Source organism: Symphalangus syndactylus, chromosome 13 (assembly GCF_028878055.3).
Source record: "Symphalangus syndactylus isolate Jambi chromosome 13, NHGRI_mSymSyn1-v2.1_pri, whole genome shotgun sequence".
NCBI lineage: Eukaryota > Metazoa > Chordata > Mammalia > Primates > Hylobatidae > Symphalangus > Symphalangus syndactylus.
This window is the reverse complement of record NC_072435.2, coordinates 92,238,052-92,258,794: the sequence shown is the minus strand read 5'-3', so window position 1 is coordinate 92,258,794 and position 20,743 is coordinate 92,238,052. Positions and strand designations below refer to the sequence as shown.

Below are 20,743 nucleotides of genomic sequence, written 5' to 3'. Positions count from 1 at the left end.
AATTTTAAAGCTCCAAAATGATCTCCTTTGACTCCAGGTCTCACATCCAGGTCATACTAATGCAAGAGGTGGGCTCCTGGTGTCTTGGGCAGCTCCACCCCTGTGGCTTTGCAGGGTACAGCCTCCCTCCCAGTTGCTTTCACAGGCTGGCATTGAGTGTCTATGGCTTTTCCAGGTGCACAGTGCAAGCTGTCAGTGGATCTACCATTCTGAGGTCTGGCGGATGATGGCCCTCTTCTCACAGCTCCACTAAGCAGTGCCTCACTAGGGACTCTGCATGGGGGCCCCAACTCCACATTTCCCTTACACACTGTCCTAGCAGAGGTTCTCCATGAGGGCCCCACCCTTGCAGCAAACTTTTGCCTGGGCATCGAGGTGTTTCCATGCATCTTTTGAAATCTAGGTGGTGGTTCCCAAACCTCAATTCTTGACTTCTGTGCACCCACAGGCTCAACACCACATGAAAGCTGCCAAGGCTTGGGGCTTTCACCCTCTGAAGCCACAGCCCGAGCTGTATATTGGCCCCTTTCAGCCATGGCTGGAATGGCTGGGACACAGGGCACCACGTCCCTAAGCTGCATACAGCACAGAGACCCTGGGCCCAGCCTATGAAACCACTTTTTCCTCCTGGGCCTCCGGGCCTGTGATGGTAGGCCCTGCTGTAAAGGTTTCTGACATGGCCTGAAGACATCTTCCCAAAGATCTTGGAGATCAACATAAGGGTCCTTGCTACTCATGCAAATTTCTGCAGCTGGCTTGAATTTCTCCCCAGAAAATGGGTTTTCCCTTTCTATTGCATAGTCAGCCTGAAAATTTTCCAAACTTTAATGCTCTGCTTCCTTTATAAAACTGAATGCCTTTAAAAGAGCCCAAGTCACTTCTTGAATGCTTTGCTGCTTAGAAATTTCTTCCACCAGATACCCTAAATCATCTTTCTCAAGTTCAAAGTTCCACAGATCTCTAGGGAGGGCAGGGGCAAAATGCTGCCAGTCTCTATGCTAAAACATAGCCAGAGTTACCTTTACTCCAGTTCCCAAAAAGTTCCTCATCTCCATCTGAGACTACCTGAGCCTAGACTTTATTGTCCATATTGCTATCAGCATTTTAGGCAAAGCCATTCAACAAGTCTCTAGGGAGTTCCAAACTTTTGCACTTTTTCCTGTCTTCTTCTGAGCCCTCCAAACTGTTCCAACCTCTGCCTGTTACCCAGTTCCAAAGTTGCTTCCACATTTTTTAGTATCTTTTCAGCAACACCCCACTCTACTGGTGCCAATTTATTGTATTAGTCTGTTTTCACACTGCTTATAAAGAGATACCCGAGACTGGGAAGAAAAAGAGGTTTAATTGGACTTACAGTTCCACATGGCTGGGGAGGCCTCAGAATCATGGCAGGAGGAGAAAGGCACTTCTTACATGGCAGGAGCAAGAGAAAATGAGAAAGATGCAAAAGCAGAAACCCCTGATAAACCCATCAGATCTTGTGAGACACTTCACTATCACGAGAATAGCATGGGAAAGACCGGCCCTCATGACTCAATTACCTCCCCACTGGGTCCCTCCCACAACACGTGGGAATTCTGAGAGTTATAATTCAAATTGAGATTTGTGTGGGGACACAGCCAAACTCTATCAAAAACCATAGAGAATGAACAGAAAACATTCAAGAGTTCAGTTTATTGGGCTGAAAGGGAGAACAAGTAACAAGTTTCAGTAAGACTGGAAAGAACCTAGACTTCCAGATCAAAGGGTTTAGACATTTTTATGTGAGTACCCAGAAGTCACTGACAAGTTTTGAAAAAGATAGTGACATGATTGTAATTATGCTTCATGAAGATTAGTCTGGCTGGACTATGCAAGAGCTCCCGGAAAGAAAGGGAGGGAACGAGAGAAAGGCAGGAAAATGGAGCAGATCATTAGGCTCCTAAAGAGGCAAAACAATCCATTTCATTATAGCATGACATGATTGTGTTTCCTTATTGTCATTTACTTTTTCCACCAAACTTTACTACAAACAACAACTTGGATTTTTTCCAAAACTTAAATTTGTCCTTAAAAATATGAATTTTTACCCTTTCAAGCTGAGGCAAATTCAAAAGAGAATCTTCCAAAATGTCTTGTTCAGTAACATCCCTGCTAGGATAGATGTACAGCCTCCCAAAGTGAATACCTTTGCAAGTCTCCTGTTTTTATTTTATTCTTTTATTATTTAAAAAAATTCCTTTACTTTGTTCTTTTAAAAAATGAGTCAGTTGATAATCTTATCAGATACCAAAAACAAAGTTAAATTATCATAAGGGAGAAGAAATTCTGCCTTTCTTATGTGTGGCTTGTAGGAAATGCATACATCTTAATACATATGTCTAGTTAGTTTAAGGGTACACCAGCAGCTCAGTTTCTAGAGAGCTTAGGGTCTATGAATGCTGCAGCTTCCCCTGCCAAGCAGAGAAAAGCTTAGGTTCAGTTCCTCTTCTGGGAGATGGGGTACATGGGTCCCTGATCCCAGCTAGCTTGGTATCCAGTTATCCTAGAATAAATACCCAGGGTCATTTGTGGGCAATCCTGCTCCTTGTGTCAGCATTTTTGTCCTCTGCTCAATCTCTAAATCTCTGTATTCCCTGTGGTTCTGCCCTCAGCCTTCTGGATTTTCATGCTATGCCTTTTTTTTTCTGCAAAAAAAAAAAAAAAAAAAAAAAACATCAAAACCCATGGCTTTAATAACTGTTTCCACTCTATTGATTCTAAATCAGACACCCCACAGTCACCTCAAACCTAAAGAAGCTACTGTAAACTCACTATATTTGATACCTAATCTGTTCCTCCCACTACTGTATTTTTTACCTCAACCATCTGTCCCATCATTCATTCAAAAGACCATACCAGAATCCCAAGAATCATTTTTAGAGTCCTCGTCTAGTATTTTCTCTCTCCCTTCACATTCCATCAATGACTAGATCACATAGATTTTACTTTTTAAGTATCCTTCAAGTCAGTTTCTACTTTTCATCTTAATCTGCTCAACCTTAGTTCAGACTATCACTTATTCTAACCTGGAGTAGGACTATTGCCTCGCAGTAATACCTCCTGGTCTGTCTCTCTAATATATGCTCCATACTATTGCCAGAAGGAGTTGCCTATAGAGGAAATCTGGTCATGTCAGTCCTCTCACGAACATGCTTCAATGGCTCCTCATCATTTTTAGGAGAAAGTTCCACACAGTCATTCATTCATTTATGAAATATTTATTAATCAATTACACTGTCCCAAGTGGTATGGGAGATGCCATAGTTAGAAAAAACAAAACAACCTGTGGTTTTTACCTAAAAAAGCTCCTAGTTATGCTTATGTGGAAATAGGTTTCAGATTCTTCAGAGAAAGTTGTGAAACAATGGAGACTTTATTGAAATTGGCAACACAAATGCTGTGATTCAAGCTTTCTTCACCATTTCTAATTCTACGGAAAAACAGCATCAAATAGATGATCTGTGGGGGGTCCCAGTCTGAGTTCTTTGCCTACTGAAGACCCACTCTTACTTTTACTCATTCTGTTTAAACTGTGATGAGGATTTTCTCAGAAAGATTAAAGGAGGACCTAGCGCAAAAGTATCTTTAGCATCTCAAGGAGATTTAAACACCATTCTTCTGGATTCCTATACCTCAATGGATGCTTTGCCTGTCGGTATCCACATTGGTTCACCCTTGGGTCAGATAGCTGTCCTATGCTTTCTAAACACAAAATAAAAGATGCCGTACATCACTTGGTCTCTAATAACATGCCACAGCTTTGATGCAACATTATGGGGCTGTAGTATATAATTGGCGTGGTGCGTGCTTCCTGTCTACTCCTGTAATAAAGACTGCATTAGGTTTGCTTTCTGTGTATGACTTGACTTTAAATAAGAATAGCCAAACTCATGTTAAACTAGAGAAAGCCTAGGAATTATGTTAGAGGGAATAACCCTTTACGTGATGAACTAATGAATATTTTTTCTTTCTAATTTTCACGAGTCTAGACACATCTTTTGTGAAGAAAAAAAATGTTTTCTGGCTGTTAATTTGACGGCTGGAAATTTTCACTCTGACTCACCTGGACGTTAATCACTGTTTAGCTTGTGAGGAGGGAGAGAATTGTCTCAGAGAAACTATTTTTGAAGGCTGACTAATAATGGTCTGAGTGACTCATGATGCAGGAAGGTATGTGTTAAGCAGACTGTTGAAAGAGAAAAACTTGTTTGATATATTTCCTCCCCTCTGCCAAAGTGTAGACAAGAAAAGGGATTCTTGAGTGCTAGTAAAATTCTGTTTTTTTTTATCTGGGTGCTGGTTATTAAGTGATTTCAATTATAATAAATTCATTGAGCCATGCACTTAGAATTTGTGCAATTCTCTGCACATGTTCTACTTCAGTACTTTTTAAAAACTATAGCACTCCCTCTTCACCTGGAGGATGAATAGACAGACCTATGTGTGTATATACACACATGCACACATACATGCTTCCCCTTCATGCAAAGGGTTTATGTTTCTAAAAGCAGCTTTTTGTTTTATTATATATTTTTTAGTTTTAATAGAACAAGGTCTCGCTATGTTGCCCCGGCTTGTCTCAAACTCCTGGACTCAAGCAATCCTCCTGCCTCAGCTTCCCAAAGTGCTGGGATTACAGTAATGAGCCACTGTGCCTAGACTTATCTCAATTTAGACTATAAATTCTCTGTTTTTCATTAGACTCTAGGGCAAATGTCTTATTTAGTTTGTTCTATCTATTGGAACTAGCACATAGAAAATACTTCATAAATATACGCTGAATGAGTGAGCAAAAAAACATACACATCAGGGGTTCCCAACCCCCAGGCTGTGGACTGGTATTGGTCCATGGCCTGTTAGGAACCAGGCTGCACAGTAGGAGGTGAGTGGAAGAGGAGCAAGCATTTCCACCTGAGCTCCATTTCCTGTCAGATCCATGGCATTAGATTCTCAGAGGAGCGTGAACCCTATTGTGAACTGTGCATGCAAGGAATCTAGGTTGCACACTCCTTATGAGAATCTAATGCCTGATGATCTGAGGTGGAGGAGTTTCATTCTGAAACCATCCCCACCCTGGTCCATGGAAAAACAGTCTTCCACGAAACTGGTCCCTGGTGCCAAAAACGTTGGGGCCTGCTGATATAAATGACAAAACTAAAGAAATTAGAAACAGATTTTAGTGACTCAGAATAGAAATATAGTAAATTAGTATTCTCTACATTGTAACAACAATTATGTTCATGTCTATCTTAGTTGTTGGCCAGGTTCCATAGGCAGTTTGAATTTCATAATCCTGGTTAAATATTTTCATTTTTATTTTATTATTTATTTTTATTTTTATTATTATTTTTTGAGACGGAGTCTTGCTCTGTCACCCAGGCTGGAGTGCAGCTTTGCAATCTCGGCTCGCTGCAACGTCTGCCTCCAGGTTCAAGCAATTCTCCTGCCTCAGCCTCCAGAGTAGCAGGCTGATTTTTGTATTTTTAGTAGAGACGGGGTTTCACTATGTTGGACAGGCTGGTCTCTAACTCCTGACCTCGTGATCTGCCCGCCTCGGCCTCCCAAAGTTCTGGGGTTACAGGCATGAGCCGCTGCGCCCAGCCAGTAATGCTGGTTAAGTATTAAATATAATGTTTGACCAACCAAACCAGCCTATTCCTCAATGTTACCAAATAAATATCAAGAAGAGTAAGGTCTCTATGACTTAGCGATAGACTTTAAGGATTGTTGGAATCACGCTGCTGTAGGGTTAGAAGGGGTTAGTGCTGGAGTGGAGGACACGGCACAGCCTCCCCCTCCATGTAGAATCTGCACGTATGCCATGAGAGAGGGACCTGACATGACATGTGTCCACTTTAGTTAGCCTGTAAGGTTTTTTCAGTCATTGTCTTAAAATAATTGGTGCTTGTACTATTAAGGAACCAATAGAACAAGTAGAATGCTTTAAAATATTTCTAGTTAATGACCTTTACTATTGTTTTCTATTCTATTAGGTTTTAGAAAGTCCCTCTGGAATAATGTATATTATACCGTGATTTCAAAAGTGGGGTGGGGTGATAATATATTAGTTATTCATTTATGTATAACAAGCTACTCCAAACCATAATGGCTCAAAACAACCATAAACATTTATCTCTCATAGTTTCTGTGAGTTTGAAACTTAAGAGCAATTTTGCTGAGCAAACGAAGGTTCCAAAAAGTTAAGTCACTTGCTCAAAGTTATACTGCTAATAAGTAGTCAGTCTAGGATTTGGAACCAGTTTCTAATGACCAGCAGTGACACTGGTGGCCAGGATATCAATTAGGAAGCTATAGCAATAGCTCAAGTAAAAAATAACTTGGGGAAGTTCCAACTTATAGCACAGGTAGCAGAAGCGGAAATATTTTGGCAGTTGGTTGTGGGACCACCCTGAGAGCCAGATAAGAGAGTGTCTGGCCCGAGGCACAGTGCTTTAGAAGGCTGTGTTCTGGCCACTGCTGTCCTTCCCACAGAACCAGGTCCATAGGTCTAAGGGGACTGGCCTGCCTGGAGCCCACACTCTGCCTTTTTTAAACTCAGGTACCTAAATTCCTGGAATTCCCTGCCCAGACTGCCACAGGATTCTTAGATTTTCCCTGCAGAGGCCAGACTTGCTATTTGTACGCACAGCTCTGAGGCCTGAGGAGTAGCCAAGGGTGGCTGTTTGCCAAGGGTTTGGACAAAGTTTGACATTGGGAGAACGATGGGAGGTCCACATGCATGTGTAGGCCTCACAGTGCTGGAAGGAGCCAGTGGTAAAAAGAGAAAGAGAACAGGCCACAGCTGGGCGCCATCTCTCCTCATGTAGCCTAGTCCTCTGCAGAACACCAAGGAATGTGAGAATCTGACATTATAATCTGGCCTTCCAGGTCATTATGAAGTGCATTTGTTAAGTTAGGAGGACTGAATACATTTTGGTTAAAAATCATTAGAGCTTCCTTTGTAACTTTTAAGCATTTGGATACACACTTTATATGCCTTGTTTGCGCCCTGGTTGATCCAATGGGATCATACCGGAGATGTATTTTCTGGCCATATTGTTGGCTAGTTAATTCCCAAATTTGCACACTACGAACCCCTAGAAATACTGGAGAAATATAACAAATATTCCTTTAACTTATAGCTGAGCTTGTAAGAAAGAAAAAGAAATCCCCAATGAAAGAAAGGAAGAAATAAAATCCAAGGTGGTGACCTTATGAACTAGTACTGCAGCTTCACTGGATGAAGATTTTGGTTCTGTTAACCTAAGGGCCTAGGTTTTAGTACATTGAGCCCTAGTACAACAGAGGTTGCAAGTTAGAATTGAGGTTTTTGCATAAAGCTGAGATCCTCAAGAGGCTGTAAGATAGGTAGAATAATGGCTCCCCAAAGACATCCAAATCTCAATCCCTAGGACCTGTGAATATGGTATCACATGTGGCAAAAAGGAATTAAGATTACAGATGGAATGAAGGTTGCTAATCAGTTGACTAGATAATAACGAGATTATCCTGGGTTATTCTGGTGGTCCCAATGTCATCACAAGGGTACTCAAAAGTGACAGGGAAAGACCAAAGAGCTCAGAGTCATGGGATGTGACTCTGATGTAAACCATCAGTGTTGGCTTTGAAGACAATGAAGTCACCATCTAGGGAATGAGAGCTAGAGGCTGGAAAACATAAGGAAATGTATTCTCCCCTAGAGCATCCAGAAGGAACCAGCCCTGTCAATACCTGGTTTTAGCCCAATTAGACACATTTTGGATCTGTGATCTATAGAACCAGTAGATAACAAATTTGTGGTGTTTGAAGCCAAATAGTTCATGCTAATTTATGACCACAGCAATGGGAAACTAATATAGATAGACTTGATCCTCCATAGAAAGAAAGAAAGAAAGAAAGAAAGAAAGAAAGAAAGAAAGAAAGAAAGAAAGAAAGAAAGAAAGAAAGAGGAAAAATATAGAAGAAGAGAGAAAGAAAGGAGAAAGAAGAGAGAAAGAAAAAGAAAGAAAGAAAGAAAGAGAAAGAATGAATGAACGAAAGAAAGAGGGAGGAAGGAATAAGACAGAGAAAAGAGAGAGGGAGGAAGGAAAGAAGGAAGGAGGGGAGAAGGAGGAGGAGGATGGAAGGAAGAAAAAGAAGAAGGAAGAGGAGGAGGAGGGAGAAGAGGAGGAGAAGAATAATTCAGCATAAACCAGATTGAGCAGACATAATAAACAGCAAGATCATTATCCCAAAAGTATCATATTATAGAAAAATATGACAGGGAAAGAAAATTAGTGTGTTTTAAATGATTGGCAGCATAAAATAAATAATCCAAATCACCAAACAAGACACAGTGAGAAAAAAATGGGCAGATTTAGTGGAGAAGGAAATAGAAATTCCAGAAATAAAAAGTGAAGCCTTTGAAACAAAACATTCTATGAATAGATTAAATAGCAGATTTGATAGAATAAAAAGGAAAATAATCAAACTGAAAGATAAGTTAGAAGTCACTATCCAGAATGCAGCCTTACAGGGGAAAAAAAGGATGGATAATAAAAGAAAGATTAAGAAACAGAGGGCCGGTGCGGTGGCTTATGCCTGTAATCCCAGCACTTTGAGAGGCTGAGGCAGGTGGATCACCTGAGGTCAGGAGTTGGAGACCAGCCCTGCCAACATGGTGAAACCCTGACTCCACTATAAATACAAAAATTATCCAGGCGTGGTGGCACACACCTGTAATCCCAGCTACTCAGGAGGCTGAGGCAGGAGGATTACTTTACCCTGGGAGTCAGAGGTTGCAGTGAGCCGAGATTGCACCCACTGCACTCTAGCCTGGGCGACAGAGTGAAACTCTGTCTAAAAAAAAAAAAAAAAATTAAGAAACAGAGAGAATACAATGAAAAGATCCAAAGCATATGTAATAAGAGTCCCCAGAGGAGAGAATAGAGTGAATGGGGGAGAAAGAATATTTGGAGAGCTTGTTGTATGTCTTAACTCCAACAGCCATATCAATTAGAGACCAATGAAGAAAATCAGATGGTAACAGTCTCTTGACATGCATGATTAAATTAAATAATAAAACTACAAATTGAATAATTATGCTCTTTCTATTCTATATTGCATACTGTGTGTTTATTCCCTGTCAAAGTATAATTTTCAAAAGCTAAAAACATGATACTTTTTAAAACATAAAATAAATATGGGTTAAAAGTTTTATTCAGCTCATTAATCAGTGAACTTGTAAATGGTAAGGTTTATTGAAGCAGCATTTTTTTAAGTGTTAGAATAATGATAGTAGGTTAGACACAAAACCTACAATAAATGATAATCTTTTTTTTTTTTTTTTTTTTTTTGAGACAGAGTCTCGCTGTCGCCCAGGCTAGAGTGCAGTGGCGCGATCTCGGCTCACTGCAGGCTCTGCCACCCGGGGTTCACGCCATTCTCCTGCCTCAGCCTCCCGAGTAGCTGGGACTACAGGCACCCGCCACCTCGCCCAGCTAATTTTTTGTATTTTTAGTAGAGACAGGGTTTCACTGTGTTAGCCAGGATGGTCTCGATGTCCTGACCTTGTGATCTGCCCACCTCGGCCTCCCAAAGTGCTGGGATTACAGGCGTGAGCCACCGCGCCCGGCCAATGGTAATCTTTGGGTTATATTCACATCACTTGCATCTCTTTGGGACAAAATTTGTTTATATTATTATTGAAAAAGAATCACTTGAATTGTCATCAGTTTTTTTTACAAGCTTACCTCTGTCCTTAAAGAGATGTAAGATTTCCTAATCAATAGCAAATAAAATGTCAAACCAAAGTTTGGGAATCAGGTAGTCCCCTTGTAATGGTTAACTTTATGTGTCAACTTGGCCAGGCTCTGGTACAAAGATATTTGGTCAAACATTAGTGTAGATGTTGCTGTGAAGGTATTTTTAGATGAAATTAACAATTAAATCAAAAGTCTTTCAGTGAAGTATATTTTTCTACATGAGTGGATCTCATCTAATTGGTTGAAGGCCATCATAGAAAAGACTGAGATTGCCCAGGGAAGAGGGAATTCTGCCTCCAGATTGCCTTTGGGTTTGAGCTGCAGTGTGAACTCTTCCCTGGGTCTCCGGACTGCCAACCTGCTCTGTAGATTTCAGGTTCATCGGTCCTCACAATTGCATGAGCTAATTTTCTCTCTCTCAGCCTCTCATATATGTGTTTGTGTACATATATATAATATATATATAATATATTATATATAATATATATTATTATATAATATATATACAAAATATATATATAATATATATATACAAAATATATATATAATATATATATACCTACACACATGCACCCACACAGTTATGAACGATATAACAACATTTTGGTCAATGATGAACTGCATACACAATGATGTTTCCATAAGATTATAAGGGAGCTAAAAAATTCCTATCCCTTAGTGATATTGTAGCCATTGTAACATCATAGGGCAACACATTACTCACATGTTTGTGGTGATGTGGTGATGCTGGTGTAAACAAATCTACTGCACTGCCAGTTGTATAAAAGCACATGCAATTTTATACAGTGCATAATACTTGCTAATGATAATATGTTACTAGTTTATGTATTTACTATGGTATACTTTTTATTGTTATTTTAGAGTGTACTCCTTCTACTAAAAAAGAAAAGTTAACTGTAAAACAGCCTCTGGCAGGCACTTCAGGAGATATTCCAGAAGAAAGTGTTATTATCATAGGAGATAACAGCTCAACACATGTTATTGCCCCGATGATCTTTCAGGTGAACAAGAGGAGGCGTTGGAAGACAGTGATATGGATGATCCTGACCCTGTGTAGGCCTAGAATAATGTATATGTTTATGTCTTAGTTTTAAACAAAAGAGTTGAAAAAGTAAAAGAAAAAATTAAAAATAAAATCTTACAGGATAAAGATACAAGGAAAGAAAATATTTTTTGCACAGCTGTATAATGTATCTGTGTTTTAAGCTATGTGTTATTACAAAAGAGCCAAAAAGTTAAAAAAAAGAAGTCTAAAAAGTACAAAAATTAGTCAGCTAAGGTTAATTTATTATTGAAGAAAAATACTTTTTATAAACTTAGTGTAGCCTTAGTGTACAGTGTTGATAAAGTCTACAGAAGTGTACAGTAATGTCCCAGGACTTCACATTACACTTCCCACTCACTCAGTGACTCATCCAGAGCAAGCTCTAGTCGTGCAAGTTCTGTTCATGGTCAGGGCCCTGTAACAGGCATACCATTTTTTATCTTTTATATCAGATTTTTACTGTACCTTTTCTATGTATATGTATATGTTTAGATACACAAGTACTCACCACTGTGTTACAATTGCCTACAGTATTCAGTATGACAACATGCTGTGCAGGTTTGCAGCCTCAGAGTAATAGGCTATACCACATAGCCTAGGTGTGTAGTAGGCTATACCATCTAGGTTTGTCTACATACCCTCCATGATGGAACTGGCTAATGACGCATTTCTCAGGATGTGCTAAGCATTGAATGACTGTATACACACTCACATCTTATTGGTTCTGTTTCTGTGGACAACAGTCACTAGTACATCCTTCCCTCAGCAAGTTAGACAGTGCCAAGTACTAAACTGAAAGGATTTCCAGTAATCCATTTTGCCTGTTTCAACATTTCAGATAATTCCTAACACCCCTATAGGGTTAGAAAGACTCCCAATAAATTCCATTTAAATATTTATTAACACCAAAATTAGCCCTTTGTTGTAATTTTGAGTCAGTCTCATAGTAACTTTGAAGATAATTATACTTGAATTGGTAGTAAGAAATAATATGATTAGACTACTTAACTAAAATTGGTATAGCTAATGTATAATAGACTACTTCCATTCTATCATAACAATTAACACCAATACCACAACCTTAGTGTGCATTTGCAAAGATTACTACATCTTCCCTGCTCACTTTCAGTCCACCCTCCCTATTGCAGCCAGTGTGATCTTAAATGCAAATATGACCTTATCACTTTTTAGCTTCAAATCCTTCTGTAGCTTCCAAGCCTCCTTCTCATGGCCTACTCAGTTCTTTGTGAGCAGATACACCTCTACCCTCTTCTTTCACAACCCCTACACTACCACCCTAGGTTTATTCTCTAGCCAAAGTGAACTTCCCATTTCTTGAAGTTCCAGTGCAATGAACTAAGTGTTTATGTTCTTCCAAAATTCATATGCCGAAATCCTAACCTCCAAGGCAATGGCACTAGGAGGTGGGGCTCATGGGAAGTGATTAAGTCATAAGGGTAGAGCCAACGTGATTGGATTAATGCCCTTAAAAAAGAGACCCTAGAGAGCTAAGTAGTCCCTTCCACCAAGTGAGGACACTGCTAAAAGTTCCCATCTATGAACCAGGAAACACGCTCTTACCAGACACTGAATCTGCTGGCACTTTGATCTTGGACTTCCCAGCCTTCAGAACTGTGAGAAATCAATTTCTGTTGTTTACAAGCTACCCAGTTTATGGTATTTTGTCATAGCAACCTGAACAGACTAATATAAAAACCCACATTCCACTTTGCCTTTAGGCCTCCAGATATACTATTCTGCAGGCTTAGGATATTTTCCTCCAGTTTCACCAGGTTATTTATTATTTATGTATCTGGTATTAGTTTAAAAATTGGTGTTTTAGCCCAAGTTTCCTAGACAACAGAGCCTAAGGCATGAAATCAATGTGGTGCTTTATGAATGGGGCAGGTGTATGTAATCCGAGGGCAAGCAAATGTGAGAAAAAATTGAGAGACTCAAGAAAGGATGTGAAATGTGTTATCACACTTGCCACTGCTTCATGACATGCTTTGAAGAGATACACAAGTTTTCTCATCAGATGTTGGGTACTCAGAACTTCTCAGGATAACTGTACAGAGAAACCATGCCTCAGAATGGGAGGAATGGAGAAAAGGAATCTATTTGCCCTGATCCTTCCTGTCTCTTGTGTCCCACTGGACAGAATTCATCCATGTGGAGTTAAATCCTTTACTCCTCAAGGTCATGCCATCTGATCCTTCCTGCAGCCTCTCAGGATACCAGATCCTACACCCAACAGTGTAGCATGTAAGGAATCAAAATTAGCACCTTGGCATAAGGATTATTTTGAGCTGAAGACTTTTGATATTCAACAGATACAGAAAGAAGCCTTCCTGGAGCTTCTTTATTTGGCTGAAAGTAGAAATTTCTGAGAAATGAGAAGCTGCCATAAATCTCTCTCGTGAAAGTTTTATGTCCAAGAAGATGGAAAGTCAGTGCTGAGAGATGGCCCCACACAAATAAATGTTGCTCCATGAGTTTTCCCAGTATATTTATCTTCCCACAGTTTGCCACCCTTGGAAGCCTAAAACCTTTTCCTTTGTCTTGTCACCTCTCTACAGATTTATTGTTCTTCATTAAGATGCTATATATACCCACATTCTAACCACATCTGTTCTGTGGGGGGCAGGCCTATACAATCATGCCCCCAAAGTCCAAGGAAGCTGAGAGGCCACCCAAAGAGCCTGACCTATCCATTTTCTCAGAAAGAAACATTTATTAAGGACTTATAAACAGAAGCCATGTCTGTGTCTTGACTGGCTTCAAGACAAGATGGTGGATCCCTGTGCCATCACCTCCCAAACCTGGGGCTTATAGAGCATAGGAAAGGGGTGAATCTGAAGGGATGTGTGGGACAATTGAAGTCTGATAACATTAAGGTTGTCTGACCTAAGGGCAAAGTAACCCAAGGAACAATAGATACACTAGAAATCTTAGAGGCCTTCGAGGAACTGGAAATCAGAAGTGAACATGGCAGATTAGCATCCAAGATGGAGTTGTTTTGGCCTCCACAATCTGTCAGCGACTCATGACTGTGTTTCTCTTGTATGTATTCACTCTACATGCATTAATAAACTTGGCTATTTTTCTCGTTATTGTGTCTTTTGGCAGTCTAATTTACAGGGCCCGAGCCCTTGGAGAACATAGGAGGATAGAAGAAATGTTTTTATTTTTTTCTTTCCCTACAAATGTTCCCAAAGTGAGTGGTAAAATGTGTTGGTTCGCGTCCTCTGAGAAGCAGACATCAAGACTGGATTAGAGGCCTGGCACCGTGGCTCGCGCCTATAATCCCAGCACTTTAGGAGCCGAGGTAGGAAGAATGATTTGAGCCCAGGTGTTCGAGACCAGCCTGGGCAACATAGCAAAACTCTCTCTCTACAAAAAAATACAAAAAATTAGCCTGGCATGGTGGTGCATGCCTGTAGTCCCAGGTATTTGAGAGGCTGAGGTGGGAGGATCAATTGAGCCCAGGAGTTCCAGGCTGCTGTGAGCCGTGATCACGCACGCCACTGCACTCCAGCCTGGGTGACAGAGCAAGACCCCATCTCAAAAAAAAAAAAAAAAAAATAGATTAGATATCTAAGAGATTTACTTGGTGAAACAACTGCAAGGGAGAAAGGGGAAGGAACTTGAGAAAGCAGGGAAAGTCAAACTATGATAAAGACAGGGAAGGAAGTTCCCTGGGGCACTAGGCTGATGGGGAAGCATAGTGCCCAAGTCACCCCGCAGAAGGGTCCCACATCTCACACATATGGGCCTGCTTTGCTATCCCTGCACCACTTAGTCCCTGGCTGGGCACAGACTGCGGAGGCAGGCACCAGTACTAACGCAGTGGGGTTTCAGAATGCAGAAGCTGGAGTCATGTCACTTCCATATTCCTCAGCCTGAGATCTGAGTGGTGCATTTCCTGGTCACCACAAAGAGCTGCAATCTCTAGGTGAGTGGCAGAGGCAAGAGGGAGGGCCTGGCACTCTCAGGGCCACTGAGTGGTGGGTCCCTGGCATTGGCAGCACAGTCCAGGGTAAAGACTGAGAGAACTTCAGGTGACAAACCAGGATCTGTATTTGACACAAGAGTCAAGGCGACTCCTCTAGGAAGCCTGTCCTCACGCATACTAATCTTTCATCCTAAGTTAGGGGCTCCTAGTTTGTGCTGTGATGCTTCTATCAAAGCATTATTATACTTTATTGTAATTGTGTATTTATTAGCAGTCATTCCCGAAAGTATAAGCTCTAAGGGGGCAGGGGCCACATCTATCTTGTTCATGGTCCTCAGAAGCGGTACATCAGAGTTGAACAGATGAGAGGCAGACTCTCTGGTCTCTGCTGCTCACACTTTAAAGGCTGTGCAATGATCTGCAAACTGTTTTATACCTAACATTCACTGTCTTTAAAATGAGTCACATTTAGAGGCTATGAGGTATAAGATTATAAAAACATGTGCAATGGAATTTCTGTATTCTTAGAATTTTTACTAAGCCCCAAAGATAAGACTAATGGTTAATCACATTCTATTCCATTACCACTCTAAAGAATGCAGAAAAAGAGCTTCCCATCACCCCCTTCCAAGACTTGCCAAAAAATGGCATACTCGCTCTCCCACCTCACTCATTCCTGCCACCCCACACATCCTATGCAAGCAAATGAGAGCTCATTTAACAAGGGAATTTGTTGGGAGTGGAGTGCTATGGCTTTTTGTTCTTCTCTTCTCTCCCCGTGGGTTGCGGGTGATGGAGAAGAGTATTCTCTCTGCAAAACTGAGGGCTCTAGAGGGTAGCACAGTAGAGATCAGAGTGCTGGCAATGGGGAAAGACTATAGTCACTTGTCAGCTTCATCTGGGGCCATCAGGTGTGGGCAGAGATGTTAGGAAGGAGGATTTTTTATCTCTTGAGGTTGGGGCTGTATGTGAACATGGAGTGTGTGCTTCCTGCCTGCAGAGTCCTGAAGGTGGAAGACTGCCCAAGGCAAGGATAGAAGGCAGTGGTGTGAGCAACCTGCACACTCCGTGTTTGGTGGGATAGGATGCCACAGAAGGCACACCAGCTCTGAGCATCTTGAAGGAACCCCACTCAAGAGGGCAGCCTTCTGGAGCTAGGGGACCCCACAGTAAGAGGCTATGGGTGTATTACAGGGCAGGGATGTAGAAGCTGAGGAGGGATTGCAGGAGGTCAGCTGGAAGTGCACTGTTCCTTTCAGGACACATGCCCACGTCCCAGCACATCCAGTTCCGGATGGACTCAAAGATTCTCCCTGGCTCTCCCAGGACCATTGGTTGGGGGGCACCTAGGATTGCGATGAAGACCAGGGAGAGGACATGAGAGGGATCCACATTGTGCACACAGAGGGCACAAGCAAGCTCTAAGGGCATAAGTCATGTGAGACTTTTACCCTTATCTCGTGTGGCTTGTGTCCTCCTGGGCCTCACAAATGCGAAAAAAAAAAAATCTTTGAATTGGACGTAAGATTGAAATTTTGATTTATACTGGACTAGACCTCATAATAATTGGAAGTAAATCTAACTCCCAAAATGGGACTTGTCCATATATTGAAAGTGACTGGAAAACATTATGGGGCAATGAAAATATCCTGGCAAGAAAATATCCACAGTAAAGAAGGGAGATTGGACAGAGCTCAACCAAAGGTAGTGGTTGGAGTAAAATAACAGGTTAGAGGGATAAGAGAATAGTGAGAAAAATAAAATATTTAAACAAATGAAATCACTATGCAAATTTCCATTCTAGCTGTCAGAAAATAACTTCCCATTGCATTTAAAAAACACATTTAAAAAATTATATATGTTTCCATTCCTGTCTTCTGCAAAGATTTTCAGAATAGAATCTTTTGAAGTTGTAGAGTTTTGATAAGGTACTTTGGTGTTTGCTCTGTAAAATTTATAGACATCTTTTAAATTTGACTGAGAATAGCATCTCTAAATGGTCCTTGTGCAGCATAACCAAACTCATATTTAAAATCTATATGTCACACTAAAGTAAAAGCCAAGCCAAAATTAAAAGCCGTATTTCAGTATGCAATATTAGATGAGTGAACCCATCATTAAGGAGTAGACTTGGTTGCAGTTCCATCCAGCACACAGCAGGATCACTGTCACCTGCCCTCCCCGCCAGACTCTGCAGGTTGTTTTCTGCCTACTGCATGCCCTGTGTAATTCTGACACTCTGGGATTGAAATGTGGTTTAGCATTTTTATATCACCTTTGACTGAGAGCCTCTATGATTCTCAATTGGTACAGTATATGGATCATCCTTCCTCGCTCAAGCTCTTCCCTGACTCACCCTAAACATGGACCAGCCATGTGTCTGTTTCTCACAGAAGGCATCTGCGTGTAGCAGAGGAAGGGGGCTTTATGCCTCTCGGTTGCTTCTCATCTATTTTCCCTCCAGGCTCTTCCTTTTTCCATTGGCCTTCTCCATGAGTCTCCCCAAGAAATTAATTTCCCTTTACCTTGTCCTATAAAACAATGTAGACTACCACCTCCCACTTGCTCAGAGCTTCCACTTACCTATACATAAGGTGCTCTGTCAATAATGACCATTTTGTCCAAAACTTCGCCCTTGAGCAGCACTAAGAACTGTTAGAGGCTTTGCAACTTCAGCTTCTTTCTCCTTTCTCTGCTACCAGTCTCTAAAATCACTCAGCTGAAGCAAAACATTCAGAGATAATGGAAAAATAATGGATAAGCCGCTCCCCTCTTTCACCCTCCCTAACTTCCTGGAGAGGTTGGTGAGGGGGCATGGTGCCCCCATTATGCTTAGGATGGGTCTTTAGGAGACCTCAAAGGGGAAGGGGAGCAATCTATTTGTTTACCCACTAGATAAACTAACTTTCCCACTCCCACACTTTTGAAAGCAGACAATGCTAAGACAATTTTGGTTTTAAGTAACACGTTTTCGTCCTCTTTATTTCACATTTGCCACTTGAACTATTCCACATACATTTAATAAAGAAGTCTATGCTAATCATTAATTATGATACCAATACACCCGTTGTATTGTATTCAAATGTAACTCACACTTGTGGATTTCAAAGAATTTCCCTAGATTTAATTAATCCTCAGCTTTGCTAATGAAAAGCATTGCTTCTAACTGGCATGAGTGTGGGTTTCTAATCTTTTCCTTAAGGTCACCTCATTTTTCATGAAAACGTACATTTAGAATTTAACATTGCAGATCTTTCACATTCCCTATTAAGCAATTATTTTGATTACTTTATTATCTTTCTTTCTTTTCCCTAGGCTATTTAGGTTGGTTTCTGCCTATCATGAGCCAAGTATAATTCTAAGATTCTCTTTTACTTCCTTTATTAGCATGATCTGCATTAGCAAGGGATTCATTTTCATTCTGAAAACTGAAAACAATTTCATTATCTGATAAAAATTATCTTCTCATATGCTATAAGAGGCAATTCTCGTCATTTATGGTCTCATTAGGTATTTCATCTACCCAATACATCTTTTCAATATTTCTTCCTGGAAGTAATCATCTCGTGGCTCAACTAACAATATTTTGGACTAGGGATTCTTGTTTTTGTCTTCCTACCCTCTTCCCGCCCCCCCCAGTATAGTTACTGCATCATCTCCTCTGTGAATCCTTGCTATTTCCCTGCCTTCCTAAAACATTTTGTGGAGGCTTCATGTTAACATCTATCTGCATTGTTGTATTGTGAATTGTAAGTTTACATTTTGTTGCCTTTAATATACTATCAGCATCTTAAGGGATGAGCCACAGCTCATGGATCTTTGTGTTTTTAGAGCCTGGAACTATGTCTAATATAGAGCAAAGCTCCAAAAATGCATATTGAATAAATGAAGGATAAATACACATGCATGCTCATTTTTACCAGAATGTAGTTTTAATTTACTTGAGAATTTGTTCTTTTCAAAACACAGGAGACAGTAGGGAAGCCAAAGCCACTTGATAAAGAAATAGGTAAGCTGGACAAATTGAGAGCAAGCTGAGGAGATATACAGACCTGGAACTCACAGAGAAGACAGCAGCTAAACTGCCCTACTGGGAGCTAAAACACCTATGAAGCTGCAGGAGGCCAGTTGATCAACAGCGAAATCTCAAAGCAATATCTAGAGTATTTGTATATATCAGATGGGGCAAGATCCAAGTTTGAACCGGAGGCTTCTGTGCAAGCAAGACATTGAATCATGACTACTTCTTCTCACCAAATTTCCAAAGGCTGACAGATATTGCTGAAAAATTCCTCAGTCTGTTGTCATACTCTTGATTTATTTCTCAGTTTTATCATCCCTAGAGGAGGAAAAAAGAGTAATACCTTGAATTTCATATAATTTTCCTCATTTCAGAAAGTGCATACTTCATTTCACCTCACCTGTTAAACAAAAATTATGCTCCTGCGCTAGTCCTCAGCAGACCTGACCAAACCATAATGGAGTCTCTCATGCTGAATGCCACATCATCAAACCAAAACTTTAAAAAAGCAGAGATCCCAAAACAGAATAGAACAATTTTTCCTGAAAACAGAAGATTCCAGTTTACCTGAGTGAGTGTAATAAGGAAGTCCCTCTGTTTTAACTCTTACAAAAAAGCAACCTGATATTAACCAATCAGGTTTTCTCTTCTGTTCTTCCGTTTCCTTGTTCCTACCTTACAAAACTCACTGTTGTGCCATTGTCCAGCAGGAGCTCTCATTCTGTTCTGCAGAATGGAGGCTGTCCCTGATTCATGAATTGCAAATAAAAGCAAATTCCATCTATAACTCACTTTGTTGGAATTTTGTCTTTTGACACTATATGCATATTAGAAATGTAAAGAATGTTGAAATATCATCCTGTGGAATTGAGATCAATTCCATGGGACTGTCAATGTGCCCCGTTGGCTGCTTGGAGCTGGACCCATTTTAAGGAAGCAGAGTTCTCTAGAGGATTTTGATCATGTTAAGTTTAAGATTCGATTAAACTTCTAAATGGAGATGTTAAGTAGGCAGGTGGCTACAGGAATCTGGAGATAGGAGAGCACGCTGGGTTGGAGATAAAAGACTGGAGGATTTTGGCATATAAATGGTACTGGATAGGGTTATCTTGAGTGAGAGTATGGAGAAGACAAAAGAGAACATATGCTATGGAGAACCGAATTTTTTGATTAACACTCTAGTCAGGTAATCTTTGAAGTCTTGGGTCAGCAAATCATAGCCCCCAGGTAAAATTTGGACCACTGCCTGATTTTTGTGCAGTTCCTGAACTAAGAATAAGAATAATTTCATATATATATATATATATATTTTTTTTTTTTTTTTTTTTTTTGAGACGGAGTCTTGCTCTGTCGCCCAGGCTGGAGTGCAGTGGCACAATCTCGGCTCACTGCAAGCTCTGCCTCCCGGGTTCCCGCCATTCTCCTGCCTCAGCCTCTCCGAGTAGCTGGGACTACAGGCGCCCGCCACCACGCCTGGCTAATTTTTTTGTATTTTTAGTAGAGACGGGGTTTCACCGTGGTCTCGATCTGTTGACCTCGTGATCCGCCCACCTCGGCCTCCCAAAGTGCTGGGATTACAAGCGTGAGCCACCGCGTCCGGTCAATAATTTCATATTTTTATGGTAGGGAGAAAAATACAAATAATAATATTTCATGGCACATGAAAATTATAAGAAATTCAAATTGATTTTTAAAAGTTTTATTGGAACACATCTATGCCTTTTGTTGATATGTTGTGTATGGCTGCTTTTGCACTGTAATGGCAGAGCTGACTATTTGCAATAGAGACACAAAGCTAGATTTACTAACTTGCCCTTTATAGAAAAAGTTTGAAGACCCATGTATTGTGTGAGAATGTGTCTTGGAACCGCTATGGCCACTGTTGCTGCCAACAGGAAAACTAGACTGAAGACAAAATGTCACAAGGAAGGGGGCTG

General features: G+C 40.7%; 2 protein-coding genes across 3 annotated transcripts in view; both read right to left on the bottom strand.

Annotated features, from left to right (window-relative positions):
- NEDD1 (NEDD1 gamma-tubulin ring complex targeting factor) overlaps positions 1-1,374 on the bottom strand; it is a 59,678-nt gene extending 58,304 nt beyond the window's left edge. The window contains exon 1 of the mRNA XM_055236707.2: positions 1,355-1,374. Within this exon, the coding sequence (XP_055092682.1) occupies positions 1,355-1,364 (10 nt within the window). The 5' untranslated portion in view covers positions 1,365-1,374. The remainder of the gene's footprint in view (positions 1-1,354) is intronic.
- Positions 1,375-18,695: 17,321 nt separating this feature from the next.
- Positions 18,696-20,743, bottom strand: part of CFAP54 (cilia and flagella associated protein 54) — a 386,261-nt gene continuing 384,213 nt past the window's right edge. For both annotated transcript variants that reach the window (XM_055237476.1, XM_055237478.1), the window contains one exon: positions 18,696-19,124. The gene's annotated coding sequence lies outside the window, so the exon portion shown is untranslated. The remainder of the gene's footprint in view (positions 19,125-20,743) is intronic.